Source organism: Octopus bimaculoides, chromosome 1, assembly GCF_046866305.1.
Source record: "Octopus bimaculoides isolate indiv1 chromosome 1, ASM4686630v1, whole genome shotgun sequence".
NCBI classification, from domain to species: domain Eukaryota; kingdom Metazoa; phylum Mollusca; class Cephalopoda; order Octopoda; family Octopodidae; genus Octopus; species Octopus bimaculoides.
The window spans coordinates 4,656,921-4,671,908 of NC_142928.1; the positions used below are offsets into that span (position 1 = coordinate 4,656,921).

A 14,988-nucleotide genomic window follows, 5' to 3' on the forward strand; every position below is an offset into this window, starting at 1 on the left:
AGAATTTTGTTGATGTATTCATAGATTACATCATAGCATATAGTCCATAATGAATCCAACCAGCATTCAATATGTTGGTTAGATTCATTATCATCAAAGTATTATCTCACCTGTTTATACCTGTTGAAAATTTTACCTGAAGATGATGCTTTATATGCTATGATGTAATCTTTGAATATATCAACAAAATTCTACCCAAATGGCTGTCAGAAATTTTAAGTCCCATTTACGTTCTTTTTTTATACCTGTGCCACACCTAGAACCAGCCCTGGGTCAGATCTTTGGTTTAAATTATATTTGGTACTTACATGTCTACAATATCTTACTAACACAAGATACCTTCATGGTTGTTTTACCTCACTGTGAACCCTTTCCTATTGCACCTAACCATTTCAGGTGTCCAATGTGTTGATATGCCTAGATTCTATTCAATCCTATATATATATATATATATATATATATATATATATATATGTATATATATATATATATATATATATATGTGTGTGTGTGTGTGTGTGTTTGTGTGTGTGTGTGTGTATACATACTCACATATATTGATGTATATAAACACATCATCATCACGTTTTTCTTGTAATTGTTTTATACGAATTTTTATTGTTTTATTAAATATCAAAGTTAGTCATTTGTTTAATAATTAAGGAAAGTCATTAATGCTTGTAAAGATAATATTTTTTATTTCCATATTAAAATGTTTGCTCTTCTTTTTATAGAGGATCCGTAATTGGCCCAACTTTCCATTTTGATGTGGCACAACTGGAGTTTGGCAATGTGTCCTATGGTAAGTCAGTTTTGATTGTAATTTTTTGTATTTTTTTATCTTTTACTTATTTCATTCATTGGGCATAGGCCATGCTGGGGCATTGTCTTGAAGGGTTTATTTGAACAAATTAACCTCAGGACTTGTTTTTTAAGTCTGGTATTCATTCGATCGGTTTCTTTTGCCAACCTACCAAGTTATAGGGACCTTCTCTCCTGCTCCGAAGTGGTATCAAAAAGTTCCCAGACTAGCTATGTTTAATAAAAAATAACTTATTTACCTAAATTTTAACATCATCATCATCATCATCTCCTTCAAAATAATCACCTTGCACAGCAATATATTGGTCCCAATGTTCCTGCCACTTTTGGAATCCAGCCTGGAAGTCATTTTCCGTAAGTGAGTCGAGGACCTTCTGCAATTTGCTCTGGATCTTGACAACGGTGTTAAAATGGTGACCTTTGAGCTGCATTTTCCATCTTAGGGAAGGGATGGAAGTTCACAGGTGCTAAATCTGGTGAATAGGTGTGAAATCTAGTAAATAGGTGTGAAAGCAATGCCATATTTTTGGCAAGAAATTCATGGTGACAGTGTGCATTGTTGTTGTGAAGAATCGAATTCTTTGTGCTCTACAGGTCCAGTTGCTTTCACCGAATGTCCTCCCTCAAACACTTCAAAACATCATTAATTCTCCTCCAATGATCCTCATGCACAAAAGCTGATGAATTTTCTCCACATTTCCGGGGTTGACGCTTGTGCTAGGTCTTCCAGGGACATTCTTCTGCTTTTGAATCACCCATACTACTAGAAACATTGCATACGACCCATTGCCTCATCATCACCGTAAGCTTGCCAAAGCTTGCTCAATGTCTCTGTAGCAGACTTCCCAAGTTTCACACAAAATTTCACTTTGGTTCTTTGTCCCAACTTCCTGTCCATGACAAAATCACAGACTACAGCAGACACACGTGATCACAAAAACACAAATTTCACAACTTGCAAAGTAAACACAACGATGTCACTCTGCACTACTACCTCATGAAGGTCACTGCTAGCTCTCATCATGCATGCAGCCATGTGCTGCCGTCTGTTGGTGTGCTACAGAACTAGTCCGCAAACTTTTTGATATCACCTTGTACTTATATTTTTAAAGCCTGGTACTTATTCTATCGGGATCTTTTGCTGAACAGCTAAGTTACTTGGATGTAAACGCACCAACACCAGTTCTCAAGCGGTGGTGGACAACAAACACAGACACACAGACACACACACACACACACACACACACACACAAACAAACAGAGGAAAAGAAATCCTTCAAAGGGGTATGTTAAACATCCAATTTACTGGTATGGTTTATAAAAACATATTGGGCTTCTTTCAGTCTCCATCTATCAAATCCACTCACAGCATCCAGCTGTAGAAACTCTGCCAAATCAGATTTGAGCCTGGTGTAGCCATCTGGTTCACCAGTCCTCAGTCAAATCGTCTAACCCATGCTAACATGGAAAACGGGTGTTAAACGATGATGAAGATGATGATAAAGAGAAAGTATTTTAATATTAGTTTCAAATTTTGGCACAAGGCCAGCAAGTTGGAGGGAGGGGGTAAGTTGATTACATCGACCCCAGTACATGACTGGTACTGATTTTATCAGTTCTGAAAGGGACGATAGGTAAAGTCAGCCTTGATGGCATTTCAACTCGGAACGTGAAGCTGGATGAAATGCTACAAAGCGTTTTCCCCAGCATCATAATGATTCTTCCAGCTTGCTGCCTTAGAAAGTATTTCATTGTTAATTCTTGCATTTCCTCTCTATATTTTCTCAACAGATTTTAATTATTTTGGTGATTAATTCCAGGTTTCCAGTACACGAAAACATTTCAAATGCACAATACTTCATTGATTCCAATGAATTTTCGGCTCCATGTGCCAGGAGATGGCCTTGTTGACAGTATTCCAAGTATAAAAGGAAATTTTTATCCAAAGAGAACTGATAAACAAACCATACCACCCAAAGAATTCAAAATCATCCCATCAGAGGGCGTTGTTGAAGCAATGAGTTCACTCCAAATGATAGTTCAATTTGTGTCCAACACTGTGTCTCGATATGAAATGGCTCTCGTCGTGGATGTTATTAATGTCGCAGATCAAGTGTTCTCGATGCCTATTACTGGCAGGTAATCTTAAATGATTGCATTTGACCCTTTAGCATTTAAACCAGCCACATCAGGCGCAAACATTCTTCCTTGTTTTATGTTGAGACTGGCCAGATTCAGTCTCTCACACCTACCCTACGATGTTATTCTACAAATAAACAATCACATCAAAATCTCAAAGCTTTGAGGTAATGCATGATTAATTCAAAACAATGTGAATAAATAAGCATTTCATTTGATAGAGTAATCTGAATGCTAAAGGTCCAAACTTAATACTGAGTCTTAGAAGAACTTCCTCCTACTTCCTGTACTGCCACTTGCCACCACCTACTTCTTGAGATATCTTTTCTACCTTCTCCCCATTACTGATTTTTACCATTGACCACACCTTTACCTCCCTCTCTAATCACCTCGAACTTTTCTCTCACCTGCTCTTATAAACTTATCCACCTAAACCTCCCCTTCCTCACTCTGTATTCTCTCTTATGTTCCCCTTTTTGTATCAAGCGTTGAACCGCATGGAGGCAAAGTGGTTGAGCTCCTTTTGAATGTTGGGCCTCACAGAGGCAACACCTTTGGCATTATGTTGTGCTTGAGAAGAAGACCCATCAAGCCAAGTAAAATTGCACTCGTGGCAGATACAGATGTCATACAAATGGCACTCGTGCCAGTGGCACGTAAAAGCACCTTTTGAGTGTTGGGCTTCACAGAGGCAAGTACCAAGATCATTTGGTATTATGCCAGGCTTCGACCATTGGGCCTCACGGAGGCAGTGTCTGAGTCCATTTGGCATTATGCCGTGCTTGAGAAGAAGACCCATTAAGCCAAGTAAAACCACAGTTGTGACAGATACTAGTGTCACATAAATGGCACCCATGCTGGGGCACATAAAAGCACCCTTTATACTCTCGTAGTGGTTGGCATTAAGAAGGGCATCCAGCCATAGAAAACCATGCCAAATCAGACTGGAGTCTGTTGCAGCCTTCCAGTTTACCAGCCCTGGTCAAACCGTCCAACCCATGCCAGCATGAACAACAAATGTTAAATGATGATGATGATGAGAGTATGCTCTGACATTTGTCACCAACAACTTCATCTTCTTTCCCACTACTCCAATCCACTCCTTATAAGGCATGGTAGCCATTTATCCCTTCTACAGTGAGACATTTGTGCCAGTCTTTCTATCATATTTTAACCACTCAGCACTTGACATAATGCCACCTCTCCCATAGGGTGGGGTGGGATGGGGCTGGGGGCTTCCTTTTCTTTCTATATTTCAGAGATGAGGAATTATGTACATTATTTACATTTGATGGATATTTGTCCTCATCTTGTTTGTTGTTAACAACGTTTTGGCTGATATACCCTCCAGCCTTAATCAGGTGTCTTGGGCATATGGCATAGTGGTTAAGAGCACGGGCTACTAACCTCAAGATTCCGAGTTCAATTTCAGGCAGTGACCTGAATAATATTAATAATAATAATATTGAAAAATACCTTAGGAATGAGAACCCAGGTTCGAAATTTCCCCAAGACACCTGATGAAGCCTGGAGGGTATATCAGCTGAAACATTGTGTTAACAACAAACAAGATGAGAAATTTCCTTTTCTTTGTCTAGCAAATTACTGGATGACCTCTCTTGTGCTGGTGTTATGTAAAAACCACCCAGTCCACATTCTGTAAAGTGGTTGGTATTAGGAAGGGCATCCCACTGCAGAAACCCTGCAACGAACAGATATTGAAGCTTGAGACCATCCTCTGACACATTGGATTCTGTCTAACTAGCCAACCCATGACAACGTGAAAAGCAGGCATTAACCCTTGACCATTAACCCTTGGCCATTAACCCTTGACCATTAACCCTTAGCCATTAACCCTTGACCATTAACCCTTGGCCATTAACCCTTGACCATTAACCCTTGGCCATTAACCCTTGGCCATTAACCCTTGGCCATTCAGATTACTCGGTCAAATATAATATTTATTCACATTCTTTTGAATTAATCATGCCTTAATGCTGGAGCTTTGAGATTTAAATGATATGATTGTTTATTTTTAGGACATTGTAAGCTTGGTGTAAAAGGTCACATCTGGCCAGTTTGCATGTAAAACATTTAGAATATTTCAACCTGATATGGTTGGTTTAAATGCTAAAAGGTTTAATAATAATAATAATAATAATAATAAAAATAATGGTGACGATGACATAGTAGTAGTAGTAGTAGTAGTAGTAGTAGTAGTATAGTCAATGGAGAAAACACTTTTTGTAGTAGTTGGAAGCGATTACGTTATGGAAGAGATGCTTAAAAGTGTACAAAAGTCTCTTAAATTCATCCTCCTCAAACACAGTCTTAAAACTCAAGAAGCAAATATTTCAAAAATTGCAAGCTTTTGTTTTTAAAGATTACAAACGATTTCATTATCAAAATATTAGATTTGAAAGATTGCAGTTTTACAACTTCTCCATATATTCTCTCTCACTTTCACTTTCCTCCCTCCTTCTCCCTCTTTCTACCCTCCCTCTCTCTCTCTCCCCTATTTCTCTTTCTTTCTCTCTTCCCCCTCTTTCTCTCTTTCTGCCTCCTTCCTCTCTCTCTCTCCATGTGGTATTCCTACAGGTATCAGCAAACATGGACCTCCATGCCAAAGTCTGAAGACTCCTGATTTTTCTTGGAATGACCTGACACTGTGGTTTCCTGTTGCCTTCTGCTTCTTTCTCTACCTTATTTACTCTGCTAGTCTCCTGCTCTTCAGAGTTTTCCCTTGAGGCACAAGGCATGTTAAACCCATAGGCAGTTTGGCACTAGTTTACATGACATCAGGGCATGTCTACACATCCAGTGGGCCTGTGTGAAATATCTAGGATCCAACCTCTTTCTGGACCTATGTAACATGTCTAGGATCCAGCCCCTCGTCTGGGCCTGTGTGACATGTCCAGGGCCCAGCTCTACTTTAAATCTTGTATATTTTAGTCACAGGATCATCTGCTATTTGACTCCTAACTGAGACCTTAGACAGAACTGCCTCCCCAGGCCAGAGCGAACCTGGGAGGTGTGATGACTAAGGAGTAATCCCAGACTCCCTCAAAACTCCTGAACTTCCAAGCTGGAACTTCTTCACTTGATGCACTTTAATGTCTTGATTAGGAATATCCATTTATTTGCCAAGATTTAGCCACTAATCTCTTAATCCTCAAAACTTATAAAAACACACAAAATTTTCTTAATCATTAACGAATATATTCAATTAATTTCCAGATGCTTGGTTCCCACAGTTGTTGTAGCAAATCCAGTTCTGATGTACCACCGATGTTTCTTGAACTATCCTTACACACAATATGTCAAGCTGCAAAACCTCTCCAATCTCCGAGCTCGTTATGATCTTGAGCCACAAGACTCTGACAAAAGGTCAAGCATTTCATACTGTAGCAGTGAACCATCAGTAAGTTTACTTTGTACTTAGCATTGTCCCGACACTTCTCGGCCATCATCTCTCTCACTCATCACTCTGTTTATCTTACTCTCCAACTCACTCTACTTGTTTTGTAACTGGGGTATCCATGTATCTACTTTACAGCAAGACACCTATATCTGTCCCCTCTCAACCGGCACAAAACCACAACCCATCAATACAACTAACCCCACTCCCAGTTGAGGGCTTTTGTCTTGCAAGGTACTGGTGCCACATAAAACACATTGGTGCTGGTGCCATGTAAAAAACACCCAATACACACTCTAAAGTGGTTGGCATTAGGAAGGGCATCCAGCTTTAAAAACCATGCCAAAACTGACAATCGGAGCATAGTGTAGCTCTCCAGCTTGCCAACTCCTGTCAAACTGTCCAACCCATGCCAGCATGGAAAAAATTGATGTTAAATGATTATGATGATGATGATTACATGAAAGCAGGGTTGGCTGAAGGTACTGGCAACTCGGGCAGTTGTCCATGGTGCCACGTGCTTTTTAGTCTACATTTTCAGTTTTTCTCTTTGTGAAAGTTTTAAAAGATTATACTTGTAAGGGCACCGAAGTTCAGCTTGCCCAGGTTGCCAGCAACCCTAGGGCCTGCCCTGCATGAAACACTGGATCATTGAGGCCTTTCAAGGATTTTGTTGGCAATGTTGCATATTTAGGGTAAACCTGCAGGGCAAAACTCATTGCTCTCTTCAGCTGTTATTATCTGTAATTTGGTAAGTTTCATAAAGTTCCCACAAATCACCATTATTATACCTGTTCCAGCTGCTTCTTCATAGCGCTTGTTTACTGAATTATTAATTAGCAATTAATAATTAGTAATAGACACTGTAATGGTACTAATGACCTGTAGTTCACTGTTCAGTCTGGAGTCGAGCATCAGGACTCAGATACAAAGTAATTGTATGAAATCAATAATTCTATTGAAGATTTTTCCTAATGTAATAATGTGAGGACAAAAACCCAGTGGTGTGTGTGTATACGTGTGTGTGTGTATGTGTGTACAGGTACACACATATGTCTGTCAAATTATATTAAATACAAGCTTAACATGATTTATTCCTACATATGTTTTACCATTCCAAACAACCATTGTTTGGAACTCTGCATGGGGTGTTCAGAGTGCAATTGGATGTTTAATGACAACGGTTCGTCAAGGGAAGATCCAATGCTGTTGTTCCAAACAACCACAATGGCAAAACATACGTAGGGACAAATGATTTAAATTTGTGTTTACTGTAATTTATTCTACCTTTGTTCTGTATATATCATCACCAGTAATACTACTAAGTCTAGTAATAACAGCCATACAGTTATACTGGAAACATCATCATCGTCATCATTTAACGTCCTCTTTCCATGCTAGCATGGGTTGGACGATTTGACCGGGGACTGGTGAACCAGATGTCTACACCAGGCTCCAATCTGATATGGCAGAGTTTCTACAGCTGGATGACTTTCCTAATGCCAACCACTCCAAGAGTGTAGTGGGTGCTTTTTACGTGCCACCGGCACAAGGGCCAGTCAGGTGGTACTGGTAACGGCCATGCTCAAAATGGAAATTCGCACCTCTTCAGTGCCACGAAAGATGGGTTGAGAGGCAAACATTATTCCAGTGACAAGGAAGTGAAAACTGTTGTGAAGAAGTAGCTCAAAGAACAGTCAACAGAATTTTACGGGGCAGGGATACATGCTCCCATTTGAAGGTGGAACATTGCTATTGAGAGAAACGGTGATTATGTTGAGAAGTAGGGATGTGATCCACAGGGGACCAGCTTCATTTTGATGTATGATACATGTTCCTGTGTTGGTAATTATACCTGTCCTAAACAAAATGGCATTACTTTTTGACTCACCCTTGTGTATATATATATATATATATATATATATATATATATATATATATATATCTGTCTGAGAGGAAATATCTTCATTGGCATATTTCATTAAAAACATCAGAGCAAAACGAACAATGTTACAACAGTGACATACTAAGATGGTAGACATGTTTTGCTCTGCTTTTGATCCATTTGTCATCTGCTAAATGTATATACATTGATGGCTATTTTAATTTAATGCTGTTCCAATTGCAGTCACAGAATTTTATTACAGCCTGGCAAACACTCTCCAATATCAGTGAATACATTTTTTGATGGTTTTTTTATATCAAAGCAGAAACTTTGTCCTTCAATTTTTGTTAGGTACTGACCTCCATGTTAAATTCTTCTCATGGTATTTTCACTGCATAATGCCATGTTTCTTGTTTCAAGTACGATCAATTCAACCTGTTTTTCATGATATTGAAATTGTTTATGTATATTAAGAATTCTTTCTTGAATATTTTCCTGTTTTAGGGAATCATTGAACCTTTTAGCTCTTTTGATGTACCGCTGACTATAAAAACTGGATGTCTCAGAGATTTGGTGGCTCCAGCCTATTTTAAAGTCTTTGGTAGTTCTGAATATATTACAGTAAGTCATTTTACTTGTAATCATCCTGTATTTTGAAACTAAAATCACACACACACACACGTTTATGCTAATTTGTTGTCATGTTCTATTTTAATGATAAATTTATTTTGCTCAGTTCTTCATTATTTTTAAAATTAATTGAAACAATGGTAGAATATCTCAAAAGGTTAAATAGATAACTGATGAATGGCTGATAAAAGACTTGAGTGATGCTAAAAGACTTATTGAGTGATGCTAAAAGACTTATTGAGTGATGCTAAAAGACATATTGAGTGATGCTAAAAGACCTTCAGCATTTTTGATGATTTCAGAAACATGGTTTGTTTAAAACTGATTATTGCTGACAATGATGCCAATAATGGTAATAATTTTTTGTTTTAGGTTGAGATTTCATGTTATGGGGAAGGACCTGTGGTACACGTCACACCACTTGAGGTTGACTGGGGTACCATTAGTGTACTGAAGGACGTAGAAAGGAGAATCACTTTGTTAAATGAATCTCCAATTCCTGCTACCTTCGAAGCAAGCATGGTGAGTTGTGCAATTTTAGATATATTAATTAATACTACAAGTATTAATATTTTAACGTAGTTGGTGCCATATAAAAAGCACTGATGATGGTGCCACGTAAAAAGTACTTGTGCTGGTGTCAGATAAAAAGCACTGGTGCCACATAAACAGTACCCATTACACTGTGGAGTGGTTGGCATTAGGAAGGGGACCCAGCTGTAGAAATCCAACCAAAACAGACGATGGAGTATGGCCTTGTCAGCTCCTGTCAAACCATCCAACCCATGCCAGTATGGATGATGGATGATGATGATGATGTGTACGCACGAGTCAAATGATGATAAATGATGTACTCATACACACACACACATAACGTCAATGTCCAGAATTTTTGTATGAGAAAAATATGGGTCATGATTTAGAAATGTTTCCTGATTTAAAGCATTAAAATATTTTAGTTTTAGAAAATCAATATTGCTTTAAATAACTTGGTATAATTTCTCTTTCATAGTTGAAATTCTGAAATATATGTTTTATATATTTTGAGAATTTTTATAATATATATTAAACAACATAGGAATCTCTTATTTTCAAATTTTTTTTTACCAAAATTCAATAAGGACAATATGAAGTTTTTTTCATCTTTTTATTTTGTTAAAATTTTAATAAATTTATGTGTTCTTTTCATTTGTATTTTAATAGCCTTCTCTAAACTGTTATTTTCCTTCTGTCTCTGCAGAGCCGACCGAACTCATTCTTTCATGTCAGTCCAAAGGAAGGAGTGATTTTACCCGAAGAAAAAATGATTCTAACATTGAATGCCAACATTAATGATATCATTAAGTATGGATTCAGAATTTTTACACTCTCATATTTAAAATTCATATTATATTTCATACTTTGAAATTGTTCTTGTCTGGCAAATAATTTGATCTGAGGATGTGTGTTGAAACTAAAACATATACAGTGTGGAAGACACATTTTAGCAATTCAAAAACTGTAGAGTACTCAGCCACTTGCATGTTAATTTCACAAGCTGGCTGTTCCATTGATCGGATCAACTGGGCCCTTGTCATCATAACTTGTGGAGTGCCAATTCAGTTCAGAATTAAACAGTGGCCTAGTGGTTAGGGTGTTGGATTCATGATCATAAGACTGTGGTTTCAATTCCTGGACTTGATCATATGTTGTGTTCTTGAGCAAGACACTTCATTTCACATTGCTCTAACCCACTCAGCTGGTGAAAACAAGTTTTCCTGCAATGGACTAGCATCCCATTCCAGTGGGATTGTATATGCCAGAGAATCTGGAAAAACCAACCAGTGAGTCTGTATGACTTGGAAGGAGCCAGAGGCAAACGGTCAAGAAATGTTAGTCTGGACAATACCTGTCATGTTGATGTATACAGTACTGTTATAGACTAACAATTTCTTGACTGTTTACTTCTGATGAGGAGCCTTCCTGCCCGAAATATAAAGATTATTAATCTTTTTCGTTTTTGCATTGTAAGAAGCTCTCCATCTTCATAATTTTGTTATTTCACTTCTTTATTACAATGCTCCAAATAAACTACAATGTTCTTCCTTCAAATTTCAGTTTTGAAGACAAGATTAATATTAAATTTGGAGACAATTCAGAAAGATTTGTGATCTTGAAAGCATTTGGTGAAGGCAGTACCATTGTGGCTGACCCACCACTGTCATCTGTCTTAAACCTTGGCCCACATTTCAGGTAAGTAAATTTTAATGAGCACTCTTTATGAGCAATTGATTTAAAATTCATTACTCTGCTTGAAGGCAATACGAACTGGCAATGTAATGAAACTTAGCAAGATGAAGTTGATTGGGAAAAATTTCATCTGAAAATGCAATATATTTTGATAAATTTTTATTATAATTGTATTATCATCATCATCATCATCATCGTTTAACGTCCGCTTTCCATGCTAGCATGGGTTGGACGATTTGACTGAGGACTGGTGAAACCGGATGGCAACACCAGGCTCCAGTCTGATTTGGCAGAGTTTCTACAGCTGGATGCCCTTCCTAACGCCAACCACTCAGAGAGTGTAGTGGGTGCTTTTACGTGTCACCCGCACGAAAACGGCCACGCTCGAAATGGTGTCTTTTATGTGCCACCCGCACAAGCCAGTCCAGGGGCACTGGCAACGATCTCGCTCGAAAATCCTACAGGAGCCAGTCAGGCGGTACTGGCAACGGCCACGCTCAAAATGGTGCATCTCATGTGCCACCCGCACAAGAACCAGTCCAGGGGCACTGGCAACGATCTTACTTGGCTTGCCGGGTCTTCTCACGCACAGCCCATTTCCAAATACATACACGCACACACACACACCTATAGATATAACATGCATATAGGTATAAATATATCATAGCTGACATTGAAGATTGATGCAACCCTGCAACTTGCCACCTTGTGTCAAATATCTAACCCATGCTAACATGGAAAACAGATGTTAAATGATGATGATGATAATGATGAAGATATATATATATATATATATATATATATAAAAGAAGACAAAAAATGGGACAAGAATGCAAAAAAGGGACAACAAAACATCCAGGCAGTTAGATGATACAAAAAGGGACAAGAAAGGACAGGTCATTTGGAGTTTTCTTTTGTCAGTCAAGATCCAGATTATCCTTGCAATTTCGGCTGGTTATTCTCGATATTGCTCCACTCTGCCCCAAGGAAAAATTAAGCTAAGAGCATTAGATTCCTCGGAAGAAGGCAGCGAATGTATATGAAAACAAGGACAGAAAAAAAAAAACGGAGAAATGGTACATAAATAAAATGCAAACAACAGTACATTAACAACAGGTGTCTTTTGACTAAGGATGAAGTGTGTGTGAAAGTGAAGCCTTACAGCAGGGACATAAGAGATAACAGGCATGGGAAGGAATAGCGATGTTGCACAGATGGTAGTCGAACTAAGAAAGAAAGGTCAGGCTTGGCAGAACACCGGTCACATGGAGAGAGAGGTAGAGGCAGAGGAATAGAAGAATTAGGGAAGGACGAGAAAAAAAGAATAAGGACAGAGTGAAGTGAAAAAGGAAGGAAGGTGAGAATGAAGGGAAGGCCAGGAAATGCGAGAGAGGGGGAATGAAAGAAGGAAGAATGGAAAGAACGAAGTAAGTGTGAAGGGACTGATAGAAATAATGAGAGAATAAGAGTGTCGTACAAAATTTATATGTATATATATATATTATCATTATTAATAAATCTCAGGGTAGCAAAAAAAATTTTTAGAAATTCTATTTGCTACCAGTGGTCTAGTGAGAAGAAAAAAATTAGTCAATAGACTATATAGTATTCATATAAATACAGTGTACATTCCAAAGGCAAAATAATGTTGTATAGAGGAGTATAGAGGATCAAAAGAAATTCAAAAGGTATGAGGAGAAAAAATTCAAAAGGTGTGAAGAGAAAAAAATACAAGAGGAGAAGAAAAGTAAAAACAAGGAGGGAAAGAAGGAGAAAGAAGGAAGAAAGGAAGAAGACGAAAAGAAAAAAGAAAGGGAGTGAGAGAGAGAGACAATGTATGGATTGAGAGAAAACAGTAAGAAAAATGGATTAAAAAGCCCAACAAAACAACAATAGGAAAAAGCAGAAAGTTCAAAAGAGTTCAGAAAAGTTCAAAAGGGTTCAAGTGTTGTGGTGTATTGGAGCGATTTCTCATCAATGGAAAAGTCCAGTGAAATCCATGGGTATGTAGGAGAGGTGCAGAAAATCCAGGTAGAAGTCCGAAGTATGAAATATTTTAGTACACAATTTACTTTTATGAATGGTGTTAGATACATTGTTTCATATTCTTTAAGAAAAAATATATTGTTTTCATAGCAAAAAACAAGATTGCTTTATTTGTATAAATCAGATGATATTCTTTCAAAATGAAGAATAAAGAATTAAAAGTTGATTGTGAGAGATGAATAAAATTTTTGACTAATTCATCTTGATTAAAGAGCAATTTGTTTGTGCATGCATGCATGCATGGCTGCACAACTGCATGTGAGTGACTTACAGACCTGTAAAATATTTCTTTAGTAAATATTGTAAGGAGCAGCTGTGTGGTAAGTAGCTTGCTTACCAGCCACATGGTTCTGGGTTCAATCCTACTGTTTGGCACCTTGGGCAAGTGTCTTCTACTATAGCCTCGGGCCGACCAAAGCCATGTGAGTGGATTTGGTAGATGGAAACTGGAAAGAAGCGGCAGAAATGTTAGCACACTGGGCGAAATGCTTAGTGGTATTTCATCTGTCTTTACATTCTGAGTTTGAATTCCGCTGAGGTCGACTTTGCCTTTCATCCTTTCAGGATCAATAAATTAAGTACCAGTTACGCACTGGGGTCGATGTAATCAACTTAATCCGTTTGCCTGTCCTTGTTTGTCCCCTCTATGTTTAGCCCCCTGTGGGCAATAAAGAAATAGGAAACTGGAAAGAAGCCCATCGTATATATATATATATATATATATATATATATATATATATATATATATATATATATATGTGTGTGTATGTGTGTGTGTGTATATGTTTGTGTGTGTATATGTTTGTGTGTCTGTGTTTGTTTCCCCAACATTGCTTGACAACCGATGCTGGTGTGTTTACGTCTACATCCCCGTAACTTAGCAGTTCGGTAAAAGAGACCAATAGAATAAGTACTAGGCTTACAAAGAATAAGTCCTGGGGTCGATTTGCTCGACTAAAGGTGGTGCTCCAGCATGGCCACAGTCAAATGACTGAAACAAGTAAAAGAGTAAATGAGCTTTATTGTGACATTCGTTTAATTAGCAAAATATAATTATGTTTCAGTAACAAAACTTTAAAAAAGAGAATAGTTTTCACTAACAAAGGTCGACGGCAGCAACAAGTTAACTGGGTCATCCAAACAAATACGTTACATTTACCAAAACTTAGCAAACAGGAGACACAACTATCAAAATTAAGTGATAAACAAATTTCTGCAAAGGTTAGTGTTTCTCCTTTTTAATGTTTCTTTTTTCTTTTAATTGATGAATTTCTTCACCACCAGTGAATGCTCCTTTCATGCAGTCCTCCCCACCACCTTTTATGTGTACACCATCTCATTCTGCCAGTGAGAACCCCAGCTATCTCTGTCACTCACTGTTTCCACTCCTATGTATCTCTGACCTTGTCCCTGGCACTGTGCTTCTCTCTTTCCTCCTCTCACACATCTGCCTCTCTCCTTTCATGATCTTATGAACTTAACCTACCTACTCACCCTGCCTGATCCACTCTTCCACTTATATTCTCTTTTCTTCAACTTGAAAGCATGTCCTGGCACATCTTTACCACCATCTATCGTCTTTTCCAACTGGAATGGCCACATATCTCCTCAACAGCAGGACACCTGTTCCTGTCTTTCTACTATGTTTTAATGTGAAATAAAGTGTCTTGCTGAAGAATGCAACACACAGCCCAGTCTGTTTTACTGCAGAACAGATACTCGGCAACCCAACTCTTCCATTTGTCTAACACAACGTACAAAATGCAATGGATTAGTTCATTTGCATCACAAAACTCCAGAAGCCTTGATCTCTTCTCAT

At 38.1% G+C, this 14,988-nt stretch overlaps 1 protein-coding gene across 3 annotated transcripts in view; it reads left to right on the plus strand.

Moving 5' to 3' along the window:
* The window catches only part of LOC106880950 (axonemal central pair apparatus protein HYDIN), a 193,311-nt gene that overhangs the window by 21,557 nt on the left and 156,766 nt on the right, over nucleotides 1–14,988 (plus strand). For 2 of the 3 annotated variants that reach the window (XM_089348067.1, XM_089348075.1), the window contains exons 11-18: nucleotides 735–802; nucleotides 2,643–2,961; nucleotides 6,199–6,382; nucleotides 8,769–8,885; nucleotides 9,267–9,416; nucleotides 10,135–10,238; nucleotides 10,992–11,126; nucleotides 14,234–14,390. In XM_089348067.1, coding sequence (XP_089204193.1) covers nucleotides 735–802; nucleotides 2,643–2,961; nucleotides 6,199–6,382; nucleotides 8,769–8,885; nucleotides 9,267–9,416; nucleotides 10,135–10,238; nucleotides 10,992–11,126; nucleotides 14,234–14,390 — 1,234 coding nt within the window. Of the gene's footprint in view, nucleotides 1–734; nucleotides 803–2,642; nucleotides 2,962–6,198; nucleotides 6,383–8,768; nucleotides 8,886–9,266; nucleotides 9,417–10,134; nucleotides 10,239–10,991; nucleotides 11,127–14,233; nucleotides 14,391–14,988 lie in introns of those variants that run through there. The other variant, XM_089348084.1, reaches the window with a different exon arrangement.